Here is a 22,631-nt window from a genome sequence, read left to right as displayed (position 1 = left end):
CACTAAATTAAAAATATATGTTTTTTCACTGTTGTTGTACCAGCTTGAATGGTAAGGTTCAAGTATGTTGTCATGGAAGTCATCTAACGATAGGCCCGGTCCGCCTAATATGTTGTTTCACTATTAGTCCTTAGTTGAATATAACATTAAAGACGAATATCACATTTTCACACTTCCGGAAAAACTTCATACGAACTGCTTGTTATTATTACATAAGTGTTATTTTGTTGCATAATATTAATGAGTTAACTGGTTAGTTATTAGGTGTAACTGCTTCCATTTCAAGCTTAAATGTGTATATACTTGTAGTAGAGAAAAACTACTTTTTTCTGATTATTTGCAACCAGCAAAGGCCAAAGTATTATTTTTGCAAGTACTAAAGGTAATTTCAATGCAAATGCAAATATTGGTATAGATTTGTCTTCTTTATATTCTTATTCTTTTATAATTATAAACTATGTTTTCTTGAATGATATTGATATATGATGAATATTTTTTCAATTTAAACTTCCAAAATATTATCATTTCCCTTTTCACGCCGTATCCGGTGTAAGCATTTGTCAAATCGGTCAAATACGAAAACGGTTGGCAGCAGTGTGCCTTTGACACTAGCACTTGAATGCTGTCTCCAATTAGACAGTTTTGCTTTTATTGTTGGTGTGTGACAAGCCGTGCGAGTATCTGCATCTCGCCGATACTGTGGAATTTTTTAATATACTAAACCGAGTCAAAGCGCATCTCGGTAATTGTTTTTCTTTTGGTTTTCAGCCATTTTGTTCCTTTCCAAAATCAAACTATATAGTGAAAAAGAAGTTTAGTAAAACGTGTAAACTGTTTATAAAAAAAAATAAAGAAAGGTATGTTAAATACTGAATCAAAGCAAATAAAAAGCTTGTGAGTTTTATATTGTAAAACTTGTGAAATAATGAAAAATCAGTGGACGTATGAATGGTGAGACAGTCGAAACGTTGGCAGGGCAAGTCGTTCGGTGCGTTTTAAAAGGCAGGCAAGCATACTGGTACGTGTATGATTCATTGAACGTATTCGAAAACGGTTAGCTAAGTTGGCCGCTTGCCTGTCTGCCTGACTGCTGCTCTCGTTTTTAGGTCTATCGGTCGACGGTGTAATCATACCTTATTGGTTAGTTGGTTGCTTCGCTGGCCAATTGATTTACAATGTCTGGCAAAATAGACAACAATTCAATGGCTATATACACCACAAACCTATTCAAGGTTTGGCTTTTAAATACACGCATATATGGTATATACATATGTACTATGTATGTATATGTATGTACGTGTTAGTAAGTGATAGCATGAAACATATAAATTAGATATAAAATGTACTAAACAAACATATCTACTACCAAATTAAGCTAATTGAATTAAGAATGTAGAATTTAATTTCTTTTAATAAAAGAAAAAAAGACTTGAAATAAGATCACCATAAGCGCTTAGCACATAGTATTCAATAAGAAAAACAAACAAAATACTTTCGTTGAAATTTCATCGGCAGCTGCTATTGCTGTTGTGGTTATATAGTGATTACCACATATTCAATAGGTATGTGCCCCTTAGATACAAACTTTGTATATATGTGCATGTGTGTGTCTGTATGTTTGTAGCGTTGTGCATGTGCATAAATGCTAGCGTACACGTTCGGGTGGAACTGCGTACTTTGCAGCGACGACGACGATGCGTTCGGTTAGGTAATTAATGAAGAGCAACGCGACTGCGACGCAGCAGTGGACAAGTTGCTCATGGTGCAGGCATGCGGTGAAACGCTGGTGCACCTCATATAATAATAAACTATGTCAATTTATGTGTATATTTAACATATACTACAATATATGTATGTATATAAAATGCCAGACGGAAATCACTAAAATACATACGGTTTTGTTTTTACAAGAATGAGTACTACCACCTTATTAGAGGTGGATTAGCTGGCACCAAGGTAAGCCGGCGCACACAGGATAAATCATCATCGCTATATTAAATCTACTGTTATGATTGAGTTATGGATGTCTCACTTGTTGTTAGTGCAGAATAGCGGACAGATGAAAGAAAACGTGAATTTGGGAACGTAAAATAATTTATTTGGAATGTAAACAAAAGCATTTATTGGCAAAGTTTTAATAACAAAATAGTTAATGCGTGCAAAACACTGTGTGGGCTTTAAAGAGCACAAATTGCGCCAAACTTATTTATGAACAATTATAAATGTGTTGAAATGTGCGCGTGTGTGCGTTTGTACGCAAAAATGTTATCTGTGTTATTTTTTTTTGATTTCAAACTTGTGTTTTTTGAAGGCGATTCAATTATTTAAATAATATAAACAAATATTTAAATAGTCTCGCTCATGCAGTTAAATATTAGTTTATTAATTTATATAGTTACTATGCAAATGCGAAATTTTTTTAACACCACATCGATTCCTTACTAATTACGATCTAGTTAAAACCAAACAAATAAAACAAAAATGCTTTTCCCGTTACGTAAATTTTTAACTTACGCTTAGTTTACAATTAAAATTATGAAAATTTAACGAAGAAAACAATTAGCCAAAGTGTTAGTCACGTTCTTAAATGTGTATTTTTCATATCAATTTACACTCATGATATTGCATTAATTTTAATTGCAAATAAGTTTATAATCTCAACATTTACATAGCTCGACTTAAAGTAAACTTAACGCTGAGCATTCTAAAATATATGTACATATGTATTGCAGTAGAAACAAATAAAAAATTTAAATTAATTATAGGATATTTAATTAATGTAAATTATTGAACGTATATACGACATTCAGGCGTACCTGGAATCAGATGTTTTTCGTTTCGCTGGAAAAAAGTCATGGGTTCACTGGTATTTTTTTAGGTACACCCTGAACAAGGTATATTAAATAGTTCCTCAGTTTTTGAGTTATCGATTTTACGCACACGTCATTTTCTCCCCAAGGGCCTGCACATTAAAGAACAAGTCCTTGTATGGAAAACTTTTTTATTTGAAATATTATCTTCATGAAATTTGACAAAGATTATTAGCCAAGCCTAATCGGACCACTATAGCTGCCTATACTATATAACTGCCATGCAACTGCTTTTTTTATTCATAAAGGGTATTATAGCTTCGGTGTAATTGAAGTTTACATTTTTCACTATAATAGATAATAGCTAAATTATAAAAAAGTTTGTAGTTAAATAAACATTTTTACGCAGATCAGCAACTCTGAAATTTATTTTGCCATAGGCTCACTTGACAGCTTAAAAAACCTTTCTTTATTCATTAATGTTTTTTTTTTTTAAATAATTTATGCAAACTCATTTGATTGCAAGTAAACAGGAAGTTTTAATGGTTTTTTTATATTTGTGTTGTATTTGTTAAGAAAAATATTTGTTTATGTCAGATTAGCTGATATCTGAAAAGAAGCGTTTTATTTACAATACATACGAAGAATATATGTACATACATATAAGTACATATACATATATGTATAAGTATGTGTTTATCTCAAATTCATATTTTTTGATTAAAAAAAGATTAGTGTTTGTTAAGCAAGTGCAGCAAAATAACTACTTTTTAATAAAGGTTAGTTAACTGATAATTTTTGTTTTTTATCGGTTAAAAATACGTAATATGCCGGCTATAAGAGCGTTATGAAAATTTTAACATCACGAAATGATGAATGAAATTTGAACGGTTAAATAGTCATCGGTAATCAATGGGTCTAACGATGGAATGATTTTGGAATGACCTATTGATTCGACGTAGAGTTTGTCGTTTATGAGACAATAGATCATGGAGAATATATGTACATATATATATTATACATACCGTATATACATATGTATATAACTGTTTTCCGCTGAATGTCATTGTCACACCGTCGCGCCAAACATTTTTCTCGGTGTTTTAAATTTTCTCAATAACTGTTTGTACATCTGTTGATCGTAACTTTGAACTTAGTGTATAACTCTGTAATAAAAGTGATGATTTTTTTCACGTTCTGATGTACTTAAGTAAATAACCTGATTGTTTGAAATTTTTATTCCATTCAAATACACTTAGTTACGCATACAAAAGCACACAAGTGCACTTAAATAAGTTTCAATTAATCTTCATCGTGTTAGCAAATCATTACATTTCCGCATAATTGCGCTTTTCTCTGGATCATTTAAAAATAAAAATATGATCCGTTTGTTTTTCAACTAATAAATACGTAAATTACAAATTGAGTGCTGACGCTCTTCTAATGAAATCGAGACATGAGTAATTTTATCAGTATTGCATTTTGTTCTCAACGCAAAGTGTGTATGTACATATGTTTTAATGTATGTATGTAAATTATCTCTACTCTTTTTAAACGAGTTTTATTTGAAAAAACTTTTAAGTATTACAGATTTTTATTGTTTAATAATTATGGTATTTCGTCACAAAAATGTTTGCCAGATTTAAGATTCATGATTTGCTGCAGAAATAGTGTGTTGCTCCACATTTTTAGCTTCTTGCAAATACATATACAGTAATATTGAATATTAAATAAAAAACTATAAATTGAGTTTTACGATGCTTAAAAGTTATCTGGGGAACGCCTTAATAAAAGTCAGCTAAAAATCATGTTAGAATTGCAAAGACCCGACTATCGTTGTCTATCGTTGACTACGATAAGACTCAGATGAGAAGTTTTAACAGAATACGTTACGATTCACCCCGTTTACACTATGGTCACCCATTATTACTTTTTTTTTCTTTATTTCAGGTTTTACTTTTCTTAGAATGTTTGAAAAATATTTTTAGATGGCAACATTAAAGTTTCACGCTTATTATAAGGGATTAGGTGGGTTTTCTCGAGCAAAAAACGGCCTCTTTTCAATAATTATTTTCCACTTAAAAAGTTAAATATTTTATTAAAACTATTTTTTATGCCAAAGATGCTTACTTTACATAGATTTTTGGAAATTTTTAAAGGAAAATTTTCAAAACTCGACTATTACGATGTTATTTCCGGCAGTTTCTCGGAAAAAAAGTGCTCCACGTTCACAGCAGAACTTCTGACAGGTTGATGTGAAGTAAAAAGAAAAAACTACGTGTTTTAGTTAAGACCATGCACTATATATCGATTTTAATTCCTATTCTGGATTCTAATATCAAATCAAAATTTTGTAATAAAAAGTTTGCAATCGTGTTTATAAATTTTTTTTGTTAACAACACACGATTTTGTGAAAATAAATCAGAATTGTGGAAGATTTTTGCAAAATCGTAATTTTTAAACATTTTTTTTTGTGCGAAGTAAACCAAAAAGTGGAACAATTAAACTTATGTAACTAATTTATGATTTTCTTATAAGAATTACATGTATGTACATATGTTTGTATGTCGATACGAATGCATATATAATATGTAATTGATTTGTATGTGCTGTGTGTGGCGCGTGTTTTTGACACTCGTATTTCCATTAAATTATAAACAAATCGACATGTCGTATTTATAGTATTGTTGTTGGTACTTGAAATGAGAAATTGATAAGCGTTTTAGAAATGTTTGCGTGATTGCAGAGAACGACACACACACATACAAAATTTTATTACATATGTATGGTATGTTATAAATAGGCGTTTAGTAAATCATAAGCAAAATCGCACCTACGAACGAATGAAGTAAGTAAAGAAGTTGGAAAAATACTTTAAAAAAGTTATAACTTCGACGTGAGTCAGTTAGTAAGTCGATTGTTGCATGGAAACCTTTTAGTATTGGCAAATAGTACTAAAAATAACTTCTTCTGCAAAATACAAAAAACAACAACAACAAATTGTGAGCCATCAGCAGAACAATGAAGCGTACCATACATTTTTAGACGGTACCATTTGCGACAACAGCAACAACAACAAAAGCAATTGCGTTCGCATATCTGAGTACAAAACAAACAAAATGTATTTGTATGTACATATGTACATATGTAGGTATGATTTTAATAGCTAGCATGCCTAATAGAAAACGAATTCAAAAACAAATTTTCGAGTTTACTTGTGAGCGCCCCGGCTTGTGCCCGCGCTACTGTTTCCACTACATTCCTTTGATTTTTTGCGTCTATTCTGTAATATATTTTTATATACATATAGAATTACATATACAAGTATATACAATGTGAAAATCATATATTCGTGGGAAGACACCTACATTTTACGCTCTCATACAGAAAATTTATCGCAAAGGGCTAGCGGTAGTTTAACTCAGATCTGCTTATGATTCTGCCTGCCTACGATGCCTGCTGTCAAATTGCTAAAATATTACATTTTTTATAGAGCTGCCTTTGTAGGCGTCTGAAGCTTTACAAGCTTATCTAATCTATTTCCTATTGTCATATTTGTATGGTACTGAGACTCTTCCCAAACTATTTTATTAAATTTATCAACCGTAAATATTAATAATTTTTACATAAAATCTTTTATCTTTAACCTTAAGGGCGGCTTGTTGAGTCACCCAAAGTCGAAACATTCGATATTGAATTGTGCTGTCTTAGTTAACCTCCAATATCACTGGCAGTAAGACAGAAGTTTTATGCGTATCGGAGCTGCCAATGATCTCTGCCTAATGAAGTGGGAGATGCTTATTTTGGAAGCTTTAATTATAGTCGGGTCCACATAATCGAAACGGATTTGATTTTTTTTGCTGCCAAGTACTGTTTGCTCCCCCGTTGAGCCATAGCATACAATATATACGAGGGTTAAAAAATATAGCTTATGCTAGCGCTTCTTCCAATCATCGAAAAACTTTTCAAAGTCGATTTTTGTGATAACCTTTATCTCTTTCAGCGATTCCCAGCTATCTTGTAAAACGACGGCCCCTTAACATTCCATTTATTTTTGGAAATAGCAAAAGGTCACATAAAACCATATCTGGCTAATATGGTGGCTGGGTAATCGTTACAGTACTTTTTTTTTTTGCCAAGAATTCACGAACAAATTCTTAAATACATTTCTTTTAACAAACGAAAATCGTCAAGCTCATAAAAACATGTCTAACCTTAGCGGCTGCTATAAACAAAGTAAGCAAAATAATACAGCTGAAAATTTTATAGTACTTCATGACAATAGCATTTTTTTGATTATTAGACGCTTCACACCTGCGAAATTTAAAATTTAGAATTCCTGTTATTTTTTGAATACACCTCGTATAAATACTCTGACCTCTGCAGCATGTCTCAAAATTTTTTGAAGAATGTTTTCAATCGCTACATCATTTTTAATCTTAAGTTCCACTGCAGCCTTCATCTCTTTAGCATTCAATAACAGTACACCTTAAATTTCCTCCTCCTGTTATGACTATATCATCAGCAAAATTTTGTTAATTTTTAGCAGCTCCAGAAGATCGTTCGCAATAAGGTTCCATAGATTCTATACCACCAATTTACTACCTCCAGCACTCTGATTTTCATAGATAACTGGAGAACTCGGTATATCCAATTGCGACCATTTGCATTCAGAGAGCTTCAATCTCTGCTTTCAACCAATTTGCTGCATACAGTTGATCTGCAATCTAGGAAATACTTAGTGGGGTCTGAAATCTTTTCTTACAAACTCTTACTACTTTCATAAACATCAATGAATTCTGAATTTTTAAAATCGGCGTGTGATCTTATTTCGAGTATGTAAAAAATATCCGGCCCTGAACAGGATATATTAAGTTTGCAATGAAGTTTGTAACTAACAAAAGGAAACGTCGAAGAAGTGATCAACGTAACAAGCTGATTCGATTTAATCATGTCCGTCTGTATATACGCAAACTAGTCGGTCCGTTTGTGAGATTTCGATCTGAAACTTTGCACACCTAAAAATTTCTAAACATATTGTTCAGATCGAACCACTAAAATATATAGTTACCATACAAACTGATCGATCAAAAACAAATTCTTGTATGGAAAACTTTTTCATTTGACAAGATATTTTCACGTAATATAGCATGGATTTCTGTGAAAGATATAGAATCTCGGCATATATTCTTCAGATCGGATCACTATAACAAACTGATCAATCAAAATCAAGTTAAAAATCTTTTTATACACTTTTATGCTAAAAGTAATGCACCAGTGAAGAGTATTCTAGCTGCGGTGCGGTCGTAGTTAACATTTTTTTGTTTTTATTTTACAATGGCATCACATTCAACCGAATCTCAAATTCTGATAATTTTGATACAAGTATCAACAATGTTAGTTCAATGTGAAACAAAGCAGCCGAACTTTGATGATTTTGCATGACCGCTTGTCGAGTGTCAAAAAGACTTTTCAGTACCATAAGCATCAACAGATTATGACTCGACAACGACCTTTCAATCTGTGTCTACCTTTATAATAAGTTGCACGTATGTACAAAACTGACGTCGTTTCCGCATGCTGTCTGACAGTTGACAAAAGTTGAATACCTAACCAAAAATAGATTCATGCGTCTAAAAAAAAATATACATACATATAATTCCATGAAACGACCAAAACGCGAGTTTATTGTTGTCCACGCGCACAGAAATTGGCTCAAAAATTGCATTATCACGTATTGGTGGCGTTATCAGCTGTCACGATATGACAGAATCAACCAAACTTGGCGTTATGCACATAATTATGGTATATATTGTAAATATAACAAGTAAATGTGTATGCAAGTATGTGTGCGCACATGTGACCATTATTGTGTGCGCTTTTTGTTAACATTTCTCCACTTGTTGCGGTTGAGTTCTAAATTTCTCTGCTGTTGTTTATTTTGCGACGAACGATAAATATCACAAAACACACATACAAACACACACACTGTTATTAAGCGATAATATACGTTGACTAAACAGGTTAGGAAAAACAAGTTGTCGCATTTCACATACATATGTATGTATATTTTCTTGTCATATTTATTAGTCAACATTTGGATGTACATACATTTGCATGTATGTATGTGTGTGTGTGTTTAGCAGTGACTTTAGCTACAGCTAACGAGCCCACCGGCACTCTCAGCAGTCGGTTAATTGAAATATATAAATATTTACATGTTTATATATGTATACTTGAATATTCAAACTTAAATAGTTGTTGTCTATATATATATATACAATACATATCATATGATCAAAATTGACCCGGACTGACAAAAATAAAACAACATTTTCACGCACTTTGATACAAGGTTTTATTATCGCCTTCAAAATCAACTCATTTTGTGCCAATACCAGCCCTTTATCCACTTTTCCATACACTTGTTATAAGTCACGGCTGATATGGCCTTCAGTGCCTTTCACGAATTTTAGTTTTTTTCTGTTTCGACTCATTTTTGGTGCGCAATTCGCCAGATTGTTGCACAGTTTCGATGTTATATTCATAAACCCAGAACTCGTCACTAGTTATGATGCGTTTGATGAGTGTAGGGTGCTCAGCTATGTTGTCAAGCATCTAATTTCCGATCACTTCGAGTTTGCAAAAGATTCAGGTCTTTTGGTACGAGTCTAGCATCGACACGCTGCATACTCAAAATATTAATCAAAATGTGTTGAGTCGATCGATAAGAGATATTGCGATCGTCTGAAATCTCCCAGATGTCAACATGACAATTTTCAAGTATTGTCTCTTAAACTTTTTCATTGTTATCGTCATTAACAGAGGTGGATGAACTACTCGCATAAGGCAAGTTATCGGTTACTGCACGACCTTCACTAACTAATTTGTGGCACTCATACTTGTGTTCGTGACAGGGTCGTAGAGAAAAAACTTGTGCACGGGGATGATTTTGGTGCACTGTTAAAGAAATAAATCTGCAAACAGTTGTTGCAGAGGTCCGGACTCGCCTGAGAACTCCGCGCGCCGAAGAAATTCTACTTGATCTCCCTCCTCTCTCGTTAACTGATTCGTGATAAAGTAGACTCCCCAGAAAAACTTTTGCAACATTTTCAACAATTTCGTAGCTGCAATTGCCTTGGAGACACACAATTTAAAGTAAATTTTTTGTTCAATTTTATTTTTCCATGGTAAAAGTCGTGAGAAAAATGTTTCGCGTCGCAAAGAAAAAGCTGCCAAGTACACACTAATTAACATATGGAGACAAAACTTCACACGAATATAAAAAAAGTTTGTACCATTCTAGGAAAAAAATCAAAAGGGTATGCGCGCGTAGTTGAAATGAATCAGTCCGTTTCATATTTGCTCAGATCGTATATTAGTATATTCAGACTCAATTAGTTGTCGTCACTATTTATATATGTACACATGAGTGTTTGTTTGTATACCATATACATATGTATGCATATATGGCTCAAGAGCCTATTTTGAAGGCGATAATAAAGATTTGTATTAAAATATATGAAAAGATTTTAATTAGCCCAAGTCAATTTTGATCATATGGTATATTTGTATACACAAATACAAATAGTTGTAGTGTCTATGTATCTATATAAACACATATTTATGTGTGGTTATTTGTATATATATGTACTTGTGTATCTATATATATATATATGTATATATATATAAAATATGTTAATTATAATTAACCGCAAACGCCACAACAATGACGTCACGCATCGTAAAATATTTGCACAAAAATGCAAATATTGTATATAAAACTCAACTTCCATTTGACGCAGCCACTGAACCGAATTTCATTCTATGTTACTCGTTTCGCTTTCGTATTGCTGAAATTTGCAAATTTGCCTTCGATCAACCACACAAGCGTCGACTTTAAAGACCTTATATGACTAGGTAAAAATGTTTACTTTTTTTTCAATTTTTTTCTGTCGTTTTGTGCTTAGTTGTAAATGCGGTCTTTTGCGCAGGCGTCTAGAATTTGCATTGCCTCTTAATAGGCGCTGCGTTTGGAAAGTTCAACAATGCTGTTGCAATCGGAATGAGTTGCAACAGTGCCGCGGCAGTTGACATAAGCGCACACATACACACATCTGCATATGTGCATTTATATACATATGGTATATACATATGTATGTACATGTACCTTAGCTTCCCCATCCGCTGTTCAATGCATTGCTTATGCCATGCGCTAGCGCATTCAACGCGGCTGCTTGTTTGAAAATATTCCGATCGTTATTGCCTGAAAAAAAAATTTCCACCGTTTTATTGCAAAAATAAGTTTTGCACAATTTCTTTCGAATAATTGTTCGAAACAATTGAAGGCATTCACTGTGCATACATTCATAAATACAGTTATACAAGAAACACATGTAACATACATACATACATATGTTCATACTATGTCCAAAGGTACAAATCAGCTCAGCTGAATTTATGGATTAAAACGGATGCATGGCAAAAAGCTTATTGACAGCATAAATTACTGGTCCAATATCAACTAGTTCGCAACTAGTGCCGTACATACATATCTCTGCAAGCCAAAACTTCGTCAAACTATAACCTCTTTACGAAGCTGCCCCGATTTATTAAAAAAAAATAAAATAAAATAAAATAATAATAATTAAAAAAGTATTATTAAAATAAAGTACATTCTAAGTTTATTATAATTACCAAACATAGTGTTTTATCATTCTGCCTAAACACGCTACTTACTGAACACCCCCATTTGTTTCCCACCTATTATCGTATTAGATTATGTGTGATTTTGTTAAATATTTCTTTCTTTTTCCCTCTAATGCTCTTTTTATTGACAAAGTACATTTTAGTTCGATATATAAAAATGAGAATCTTACCTATCAAAAACTCGATCTCGACCACGCTTATTCTAAAATTAAGTGTTGAGTAGCGATCCCGAGACTTCGACAGTTTTCGGCTTTATATCTCAAATCCCTTGGGTCTTTTTGAAAATATATTGTAGAAAAATTATATTTTCGTGCGATATAATATACACTTCGAATATTGTGAAAATGAAAACGAAAATTCGAAAAGGATGTTTTTATCTCGGCCATTTTGCACTTTTTTAAGTCCTTCCCGAACCGATCCTCCTCAGTAATATTAAAACAGATTTCTCTCCTATTTCGAGTAGATTATATTTTGTCAACGTTATTGCCCGTCTAGTAATATTTACATTTTCTGTGTTCAAATGACGTAGGGAAGCTCTTTGACATTTCAAAGGTGATGAGCATAGTATTGGTGACCGTATTATATTCTCAATGATATCCAAAAAAAATTTCATAATCAAAATCATAATCAATATAACCTCAAAATTTGCGTGTATAGATGTTTAGAACTGATTTGATTAGAATATTGCTCAAATGAATGCTATATGTTATAGGGTATAGTCTAAGGTTCTTAGATTAAGTGAAAAAACAACGATTTTGACCATTACACTGTTCGATTTTATAAAAAGCAACCGTTCCTCTTAAACTTAATCTATCTTTATTAGGGTGGTTCAAAAAAAAATCGAATGTTTGTTTTTGCTTATTTTAAGGCAAATTTCCTTTTTTTTTTGTTTAATTTAATAACTCAATGAAAAAACATCATATTAAATTGCAAAGTCCATAGTCTTGTAAGAAGTTTTCCGCTCCACAAAACGAAAATATTTTTAATGATTACGAAGCGAAAAAGCAACATTTGGGTTTTTTTTGCCCCACCCTAATCTATATGGTTAATAATTTGAAAAACTAGCAAGTTGTTTTGAAACTATTAGACAAAGTGCAAAAAGAAATGCATTGCCTGTTGGAGCACACAAAATATATAAATATGTTTTTATGTTATTATGTATATATGCATATATATGTTTGTATGTATATTCATGAAGCTGCATGTGAAATGAATTCATTTGTTAAGTCTTTTAATTACGTATGCATTAATTTTACTTATGTACGTAGTTGTGTTTATATATTGATTTATTTATATTGAATGTATGATGATTCCGCAGAAAATGGAATTGCTGGAAAATTAATATCAAAATGGACTTACCGTAAAATTCCATTTTTAAACCTGTATAACTGAATCACTTTAAATTGCAACACTGAAACACGTCTTAATTAATTGTGGTCATTAGTGGACATTGAGTAGGTCTTGTGGTCTGCCACTGACGTACATCTCTATACTCTAAATAAAAATGCACTGACTGACAAGTACATACATATATAATATAATACATGTGTGTGTGTATTTTGTTTATAAAAATATATTATATTTTTATAGTTATTATATTTATATTATAAAAATTATTATACCTATTATAAAATTATATTATAATTATTATATTTTTATAGCACACTTTTTATTGGCAAAAATTTTCAAATTTTTGTAGAAATCTAAATCTAGCTATATGGTAACGAGAGTTACCGAACGAACTCTAAACCAAAACAAAGTCGTTCATAAATGAAAAATACTGTAAGAAATTAGAATTTTTTAAATAAAATTGAAATCTTAATCAAACCTAAAAATATGATTCGGAGATGTACTGAAATTCGCTATTATATTCTGAGCGCAGATGGAAAAGGTCAAAAGAACAGTCAGTCTTAAGAAAATTCGAATAGGATGGAACCAATTTAATTTTTATATACATATGTATTATTGATTTTTTCGATGGATTTGCACCCTTAAGGTTCTCATTAATCGTTGAAACTTTTAAGGTTATATTATATACGAGCGTATTAGATAAATATCGGTTACTAGAGAACACCAACATATTTCAGCTCGAAACGTCGAACTTTTTATTCTTAGTCATCTCGTTACTTTCTATTACTGAATATGGAGAAAATTCACCAGATATACCTCACGAGAAGAAGCAAAAAGTAATAAAAAAAATAAAGATTCAAGCACTTGTGCTAATATTTGCTTAGAATCAGAAAATATTAAAGTAAAAGTGAGAGAAAAAACCATCAAATGTCTGATATTGGGTTGAGATCTTATCAAGGGTCTGCATAAAGAAATCAAAATTATTAAGACTATTTAATTATTGATTATTTCACATAAAATAGCAACTTCTCTAAGGTAATTTTATTAACACAACCAAAGAGAAATATTTATATTTTTCATAGAGTTGCCGAGGCATAAAACGTACCGAAAATGATTTTTATATTTGTTATCGAGGTAACAATCTTTGATCTTAACATAGTAATAAAGTCTAGTAAAAATAAATCCAATATTTTTCCAAGCCTTGAATTAACATTGGCCAAGCCAGTAGTGACGTCAGGAAGATTGTGGTGGGATTGGCAGGGAATCATCTATTATGAGCTACTCCCCTACGGCCAAGTACTCTTAGTTCTTACAGAACTGTACTCTAAACAATTGGATCGTCCGTCTGAAAGAAGCAATTGCCCAGGAGGGACCAATAGGGTAGGATTTCTGTGTGACACGCCAGAAGCATCAAAAGCTTGGTTGGGAGGTTCTTATGCATTCAACTTATATGTAGTTCAAACCTGGAACCTAGAAATTACTCACTACCTGTTCATGTTTATGGCAAATGATTTGGCTGGCGAAAAGTTCGCCTCAAAAGAAATTTGTGAAAAACGACTGTCCTAGTTTTTTGAAAACATCGAGTAGTGTTTTTATAACAGTAGCATTATGAAAAAACTTCCAAAATGACAACACGTTTTCCAACAAAACGGTGTATATTTGATCTAAACCAAACCATTCCAATTATAGTAAATAAAACTTTCAATTTAATGCAAAAATAATGTATTTCTTTTTACTTAACCTTATACTCAAGTTCAAATTTGACCCGGACTAATCAATTTAAACTACACACGCACACAAAAAAAGTTGTAAGGTTTGCACGCGCAGTTTAAATGGACCAGCCCGGCTCAAAATTTGATCTTGAGGGTATGCAAATTCGGACCTTTTACTCATCTATCGAGGGAACGATTTATACGATAGTCTTGCAAAACAATTGAGCCTGTCATCTCCTAATATTAAAAAAAAGTGATTACAATTTCGTATGAATCGGTAAAAACCTATTACTCATCAACGCCTCCTCAATCTAACTGAAGCTAATGCGAATTATAGGATATAAATGATACAATAATGCAATAAATTGTCATTAAATATTAATTGGAATAAAGTGTAGACGATTAAAAGCATGCGATAAATATTGATAAGCATATATGCGACGATAAAATCGGGCATTTTCAAAAGTTATCTGCACTTGAACCACCCACGAAATAATGAGTGTTTCCGATGAGAACGTCAACATACGAAAATAAGTGTCATTTACCACCGATTACTCAAACATTTCGAACACATTAAATTTGTATTAGTGTCACATTATTTCCTCTTCCTAAACTAAGTATGCTTATTATCTAATCGAGGCTCATTAATTTCAGTTCGCTACAATTTTGCTGTGACTGAAAAAAGCCATGTTCAAAATTAATACGAAAGCGGATACGAATGCCGCACAGAGGCAAGCGAAGACGACACCGCTCGTCGACGATTACGAGATCTCCAACAAAGTGCTGGGCCTAGGAATCAACGGCAAAGTGGTGCAGTGCGCCAATCGCAAAACCAAACAAAAGTATGCGCTCAAAGTGCTGCTGGACAATCCGAAAGCTAGGCGCGAGGTGGATTTGCATTGGCGTGCGAGCGGTTGTCGCCACATTGTTAACATAATCGACGTCTACGAGAACACATATGGCGGAAATAAATGTCTGCTTGTCGTGATGGAGTGGTGAGTTGTTGTTTTTTAATTAAATATTTTGAATATTTTTAATAATATTTACTTAATTTTCCATTTTTTCCATTATAGCATGGAGGGTGGTGAACTCTTTCAGCGCATACAAGACAACGCTGATGGCAACTTCTCGGAGCGCGGTAAGTGTTTAAGTTCATATTATCTTATCACAGTTTAATTGCATTGTCATTCATTCTGTTTGCTCAGAGGCCGCACAGGTCATGCATGAAATCTGCATTGCCGTACATTACCTGCATAGTCGAGATATTGCGCATCGTGACTTAAAGCCAGAGAATCTGTTGTATACCAGCAATGATAAGAATGCCATATTGAAATTGACAGATTTCGGTTTCGCAAAGGAGACGTTTGTAAAGGACACACTGCAGACGCCCTGCTATACGCCGTACTATGTTGGTGAGTCTCTGAAAGTGTATAAAAACATACGATTACGGTGAAAAATTGCATCAAATGCTGAGTTGTTGAGGTATATGCTATACTAAGCTGGCTCAGACGAGCTGACAAAGAAAGCCACCCCAGGCCCGCTATCAGTAGAATGGGAACGGGTCGGTATGCTGATCTCTTCTCGTGCATTCTACTCAGTGCCGGCCCGATACAATTTACCGCCCTAGCCAAATGCCAAAACTTCCACCCCCGCAGGTTATAAAATCTAGTCAATTGCCTCACTTGCCTATATGGGCGGGCCGGCTCTGGTTCTACTTTTGAATAGCTAGGGTTTCGCCAGCGCTGAGCTACCATCGATTCTTGCGCTGTGGCAAAATTCTATTAGCCCAAGGTAAATCGTAATAGATTCAGTGAGCTCTTTGCCCTCAGTAAGGTTAGCTGCTCTCAGTTGTGGGGAGTTCTAACAGGTCATTGCCTTATCGGCCCTACGATGTAAGGATGAGATGCAGAAGCTGTATAGAAGAAGTAGATATGGAAATATCTCGAGAGGCGTCCGAATTTGCGAGATCAAAGCATAAATACTTAAGAGCTCAAAGTTTCAGATATCAAACTGAATAGAAATTGAACGCCTGAGCAAATTTGTATTGGCCTCAAGACGCTTTGCCGACTTGTATTATCGGATACAAAAGTTCTAATTTTATGGCTTCACAAACAACTACATACATATAGTAATCCAAGTACGTTCTCCCACTTGGGGACCAGCCATCGAACCTTACTTACTTAATAAAACTTTTATTTGTGGAAAACTATCTTTACAAGTATAATCAATGAATAAACTTCATCAGGGAGAGAGTCTAGTCTAGAATACTAGGAACTTCGTTGCGTATTCTGTATGAACGATTTGAGGTTATGATTGCAGTCCAGTTTTCTTTTACAAACAAAATTAATTGTATTTAGTCTACTCTATAATTTTTCGCCTTTTTTTCTGGCGACTCAAATAACTCCCAGCCCGCTCCTAGTGAAATTAAGGATTCCATAAACTAATCTAGTGACTCATTTTAGGTATTCACTATTATTCTAGGCTTTGTTTACATCTGCTTATAAGTATTTAATGTATCCCACTCCGCTTACAGCTCCCGAAGTGCTTGGCCCCGAGAAATACGACAAAAGCTGTGACATCTGGTCGCTGGGTGTCATCATGTACATACTGCTTTGCGGCTTTCCACCTTTTTACAGCAACAACGGTCTGGCCATTTCGCCCGGTATGAAGAAGCGCATACGTACCGGTCAATATGACTTTCCAAACCCCGAATGGTCCAACGTCAGTCAAGCAGCCAAGGACTTAATCAAAGGCATGCTCAATGTTGATCCCACCAAACGTTTGACAATCGAACAAGTGATCCGAAATAAATGGATCGCACAATATACACAAGTACCACAGACACCGCTATGCACGGGACGCATGCTCAAGGAGGGTGAGGAGACATGGCCGGAGGTGCAAGAGGAAATGACGCGTTCATTGGCTACAATGCGCGTCGACTACGATCAGGTGAGCGAAAAAGTAAATTCTAATTATATGCAATTAAGTAATTCAATGAAATTACTATATTCTTTTCATTTCTTTAGATGCACGTGAAAGCGCTGGACAAATCCAATAATGCATTGCTGACGAAACGGCGAAAAAAGTTAGAGGAAGAATTGGCAGCACAGAAGAAAAAGTAAATAGTTTTTACCACGATAAAAACATTAAAAGGTAAAAACATTAAGAAATGATGGAATTTAGTCTTATATTCAGATTTATTTGTGTTGTTTAATTGTTTTGGTTTTTTATCGTTCTTTTAATTTATTTAAATAAGATATAATTTAATATTTTATTTACAATATTTTTATTACAAATAGAAAATTTATTGTATAAAAAAAATATATATACACTTATGGTCATTTAAATAGGTACGATCTCTTACAAAAAAGTTGTCAGACAATGCCATATACTTTTTTAATAAATGATTGAATAAATGCTGTTATAAGCAAGCTAGGTATACAAATGTTCACCGATTTTTTTTTCACTAAAGATCATAACGTGACAATTTTTTGAGTTTATACCATTTAATCAAATTTGAGCCGCGCTGATCTACATAAACTGCGCGTGCTTGTATTAGCTCAGCAGCCTATTTTGAAAGCGGTAATAAAGATTTTTACTAAAATGCTTTTAAATTTGGTTTTTTATGTGTCAGTCCTAGTCAAATTTGATCAGATGGTAAATCTCGATTTTAAGGCAATTTCACTGAAACAAGTAATTTTTTTTGGTTTAAACAAAGAAAATATCACTTCAAACCTATATTCACCACATTTTGACTATTTTGGTTTTAAACGTAATTTCGAAAAAATTCGAACAACAATTTTTGTAAAATCGTTTTTGTTATATAGACCAAGGTAAATAATTTTGAAAGCAGAAAAAAAAATGTGGAAAACGGTTGGCCTCAAGGGCCATCCCTGCAACTTCCCGCTAATTTCATACGCTAACGTTCAAATTTCGCTTTTTTCACTGCTTTTGAGCTCTTCGAAATTTTTCGTTTTCAATATCTCGCAAGTAAATCAACCGATTTCGACCCGGTTTGCGGCAAACGATGTGTTTCTTCAAGGTTTAGAACTGATCCGATTGGGTCCAAACTCACACACAAATTCAAGTGCAATGAAACCCTTTGGAATGCCGTTTAGTTTATTCAAATCGGTTGAGCCGTTTAAAAGTTATAAGAGGGTCACATACATCCACACACACACACATACATCCACACATACATACAGACATACGGACATCATCGTAGAAATGTTCGGGGAAGCTTCCTCGACCCTCAAAACGTCGAGATCTGTTGAGAACTCGATTTTTGCAAAATGGGGTGAAACCAATATCTTCCCGATTTTTCGAAAATTTTCAATTTTCTTAGCGGGAAGTTAAAAAACATAGCAGGATAAAAGCCATTGGAAATTAAAGATTAAATGACAGAAATTATAGAAAAAATAATACAAGTATAAGGGCGATCTGAGATCGAGAAGAAGAAGGGGAGGGGCTTAATTTAATTTTTAAGGATTAAAAACAGTTCATCTCAATTTCCGGCCAAACTACGAGTTCTATAGAAAAATTTATATGGAAATGAAAAGAACTATAACTTTTGTATACACACTATTTCCACATAACCTCAAAATTTATGTGAAAAATTCAAATAAGCAAGTTTTTGGGTTTATTATTTTTATCTTGTACAAAGAAAAATTTCTTTCCCGAAATTTGATGTAAACTTATATTCTTATACATTATTATTATTGTGCTTAATTGTAAATAATATCCGAACTAACAGTTGACTGTCAACTTCGAATGATCTAGAAGTAAAACAATAAAGGCTACGCTTTAATTTGAGAAACGAAATCAGTGCCGCATTTATGTGAAGATGATTAATTATAACGGTGAATATGAAATTCACTACCAGGCGAATTGGTTTGTGAAAGCCTGCAAGCCCTTGTAGGTTTTCGGAAAAGTTATGATTTTCGAAGATATACAATTTTTGAACTAGCAATACCCACAACAAAATCTTCGCTCTCACTTTTTGTTTGTACTTTTGATATTTAATCGCAAACATTTCTAAATTTTTTTTTTATTGAAAATATCGATATTTTGCTGTTTTGTGATTTGGAAAGCTTGTTTTATTATTGTTTTATTATTGTTATATTATTAGATCAGTGTTATTTTATGTTCGATTGAATTAACTGTGAAACCTGCCTGAACAACATACTAACATAAGTCCGAAATATTTAAATTTTTTTGACATTGTTCTGGATTCGTTTGAGGATCAAGGCACATAAAATTTAAATTAATCGACTATGCAGGATTTAGCACCAAAAACCCAAACGCTTCAAGGGCTTAGCATGGATATTTAGCTTCAGAGGTGGTTAAGATGCTCGATCTCATACAAAACACCTGTTCGATACTGTACTAACAAATTTTTTTTTTAATTTATCGAGTCGGTTTGCGCGCGCATTTTAAAAGAACCAGTCTGAGTCAAATTTGATCAGATAGTATGAAATCAGAAATTATTTTATTTTTCATTAGTTGTTTTATGTATCCTTGTAAGAATAATTCAAGTTCTAGCTGATATGTTTTATCTAAAGTACAATAATTATTATGTTAAAAATTATGTTTTTGAAAATTTGTATTTAGCATTTTAACCAACCATTTTATATTTCTTTTTCCCCCAGTGTGTTGCCGCAGATTTAACAATAATCAAACATACAATGTTGAATTCAAATGTGAAAGAAAATTATAACTGTAAATGATTGCACTCAAGTACATAAAGGTTTCTGGCCTATGCAAGGATTGATGCAGCAAAGTAAACTGCATACTTATATATGTACATACATACACACTTAGTGGAGCAGGCGAAAGCATAAATACGTAGATGTTAAATGGTTTCGGGATGCTTGCGGAGCTTGTTACTACTAGCTACAAGCAATCCACAGCAGCTCTCGAAGATTACGGTTAATTTTTTTTGTTTTTTTGTTCAATTGACATATGCAGCAATTTTGCTCGTGTTTTTGTGTAATTTTTACATAAATACAACAACTACAATAGTATTTACCAATAAGTGCATAAATAAATAAGCATACATATATACAGATGTATATAGCATATATGTATAACACGTAAGTGCTCTTTTTCCTTTACTGTGTAAAAGCTTAGTTTTGTAGATTAGAATATGCGCGTTGATTGCTTATAGCAAACGCTAATTAATTGATTACTTCATTGATAAATACTTGCATACATATGTATGTATATACGTATTCATTTGTAGTTCATTAAAAGACGCTTAATGTAAGCGATTGCAAAACGAAAAAGTGATTTTTGTGGCAAATAAATATATATAATATTTATGTATGTAATTATAGATTAAAACATATATACAAATCAATTTATTGCACGGAAAAATAATTACGAAGCATTTTGTTTGAAGTTTTTTTAATGACTTGAAATGTTTACTTTGCATTTGTTTCAAAATTTTTCAATAAAAATGTGCTTACTCCAAAGGACTTCGTGTGGACAAAAAATTAACTGCTTTATTGCAACGAAAAAAAAATTACGAAAAAACAGTAAAAATTTACAATAAACACGCATACATACATACATATACATAGCTAGGCCTCTTCTATATATATATATATATATACAATATATGGTATATGACATTCATACTAGGCACACAATAGGTTTCTCTGCTATTTTCGGTGCATTTTGATTTTTTGAGCTTTTATATACAATTATACACTATATACATTAAGCTGTTCGTTATTTCGCAAGTTTATTGTTTTTGTTGCAAATGCCACCTGAAGTTTTAGTTTTTACCCAAAAATTAAAGATCCAACGTAAACAAGCGCTTTATTTTCAATTTTAAATCATATTTCTTTTCTCATGTGTCTAGCAAGGGATTTTATGATATTTTGCATTAAGCAAGGAAATCTACAACTAATACAAAATTTCCCACTCTACAAAACAGTTTTTTGTGCATTTTTTTTCACAAAAGCATTCCTTTCTTTGGAAATTATACGCAATTAAAATAATGCATTAAATGAGCTGATCGTTTATACAAGCGATTTTTATTTACATTCTGTGTTGCTCATACGGCATGGTGTACTATATGAATACAGTACATTTGATGCATAACTCTAACTGCGTACAACTTTTAAAGTAATCTTTTTATGAAAAAAATCCGCAAGACCTGTTTGTAGAAAATATCCCCTTTTTAAAGTTTTAGGTTTATTTGAGTTTATATGGACAAAGTAAAATTATTATGCACGGTTTAAATTGAAAAGAAAGGGCTTGTTTACGTTAGATTTTTTTAGGGCAAAAACTGAAACTGCAGCAGGCGTTTGCAAAAAAAAACAACACAACTTGGAAAATAACGCACACCTTAATGTATTTAAATATATATATACATAAATATGTACCTTGTTAGTTACGCATAATACCAAAGCAAGCTGCTAATGTAATTTCTTCGCAAATGTACATACATATGTTGCCTGTATACACACATAGAGACAAACATAAATGTATGTAAATGTAGGTACCTACATACAAAAGCAAAAAAATGAAATTGTATTGTTAATTAAAAATTGTGTTAACTCATTGGAAATACATGCAATAATAACTTATAACGAAAATAAAACAAAAATACTAAAATTGTTGAGATAAAACATTTAAAGCCAATATTTATAATTATTGGTTGAAAATATTATTAGCGTATGCAGATGTATTAAAAAAACATTAATAAAGTATTGACTTAATTTTTGTAATGACTTCGTTTTCAACAAACAATTTCAGCTATCGCATTCTTCGTTGGTTTGTGAGAGACAACAACGGTTGGAAGTGATTCTTATGGGCTGCGAGAAGAAGGATTCGCAGATAATTTGATTTAAAAAATGGTAAAAAGAATTCGAAAATACTCAAATGTCGAGAGTAAGTAAAACAAGTAAAATTATTAACTTCGGCTGCAGCGAAACTATAATACCCTTCACCGGTGCATTTCATATAGCATAAAAGGGTATAAATATATCTTTATCTTCATTTTGATCATTCAGTTTGTATGGCAATAGTATATATTTAGTA

The 22,631-nt window shown here is 32.7% G+C and overlaps 1 protein-coding gene across 3 annotated transcripts; it reads left to right on the top strand.

The window, feature by feature from the left end:
• Nucleotides 1–602: 602 nt before the first annotated feature.
• MAPk-Ak2 (MAP kinase-activated protein kinase 2) lies at nt 603–22,318 on the top strand. 3 transcript variants are annotated; one of them, XM_014230117.3, is made up of 7 exons: nt 603–742; nt 15,237–15,577; nt 15,656–15,720; nt 15,788–15,994; nt 17,116–17,543; nt 17,609–17,735; nt 20,231–22,318. In XM_014230117.3, exons 2-6 carry the CDS (start codon nt 15,270–15,272, stop codon nt 17,702–17,704), a joined length of 1,104 nt encoding a protein of 367 aa, XP_014085592.1. In that variant the 5' UTR covers nt 603–742; nt 15,237–15,269; the 3' UTR covers nt 17,705–17,735; nt 20,231–22,318. The 3 variants fall into 3 exon arrangements, with proteins under 3 accessions (XP_014085592.1, XP_014085591.1, XP_014085593.1); XM_014230116.3 differs by having other exon boundaries at nt 640–857; XM_014230118.3 differs by having other exon boundaries at nt 641–857; nt 17,116–17,531.
• Nucleotides 22,319–22,631: the final 313 nt, after the last annotated feature.

Source organism: Bactrocera oleae, chromosome 5, assembly GCF_042242935.1.
Source record: "Bactrocera oleae isolate idBacOlea1 chromosome 5, idBacOlea1, whole genome shotgun sequence".
NCBI classification, from domain to species: domain Eukaryota; kingdom Metazoa; phylum Arthropoda; class Insecta; order Diptera; family Tephritidae; genus Bactrocera; species Bactrocera oleae.
The sequence above is the reverse complement of the archived record's forward strand: the minus strand, read 5'-3'. Positions and strand labels throughout refer to the sequence as shown.

Coding starts and splice junctions, on each gene's coding strand:
- MAPk-Ak2 (XM_014230117.3), top strand. CDS start 15,270: ATGTTCAAAATTAATACGAAAGCGGATACGAATGCCGCACAGAGGCAA. Junction 15,721..15,787: donor TGGCAACTTCTCGGAGCGCG/GTAAGTGTTTAA, acceptor CTGTTTGCTCAG/AGGCCGCACAGGTCATGCAT. Junction 17,544..17,608: donor ACGATCAGGTGAGCGAAAAA/GTAAATTCTAAT, acceptor TCATTTCTTTAG/ATGCACGTGAAAGCGCTGGA.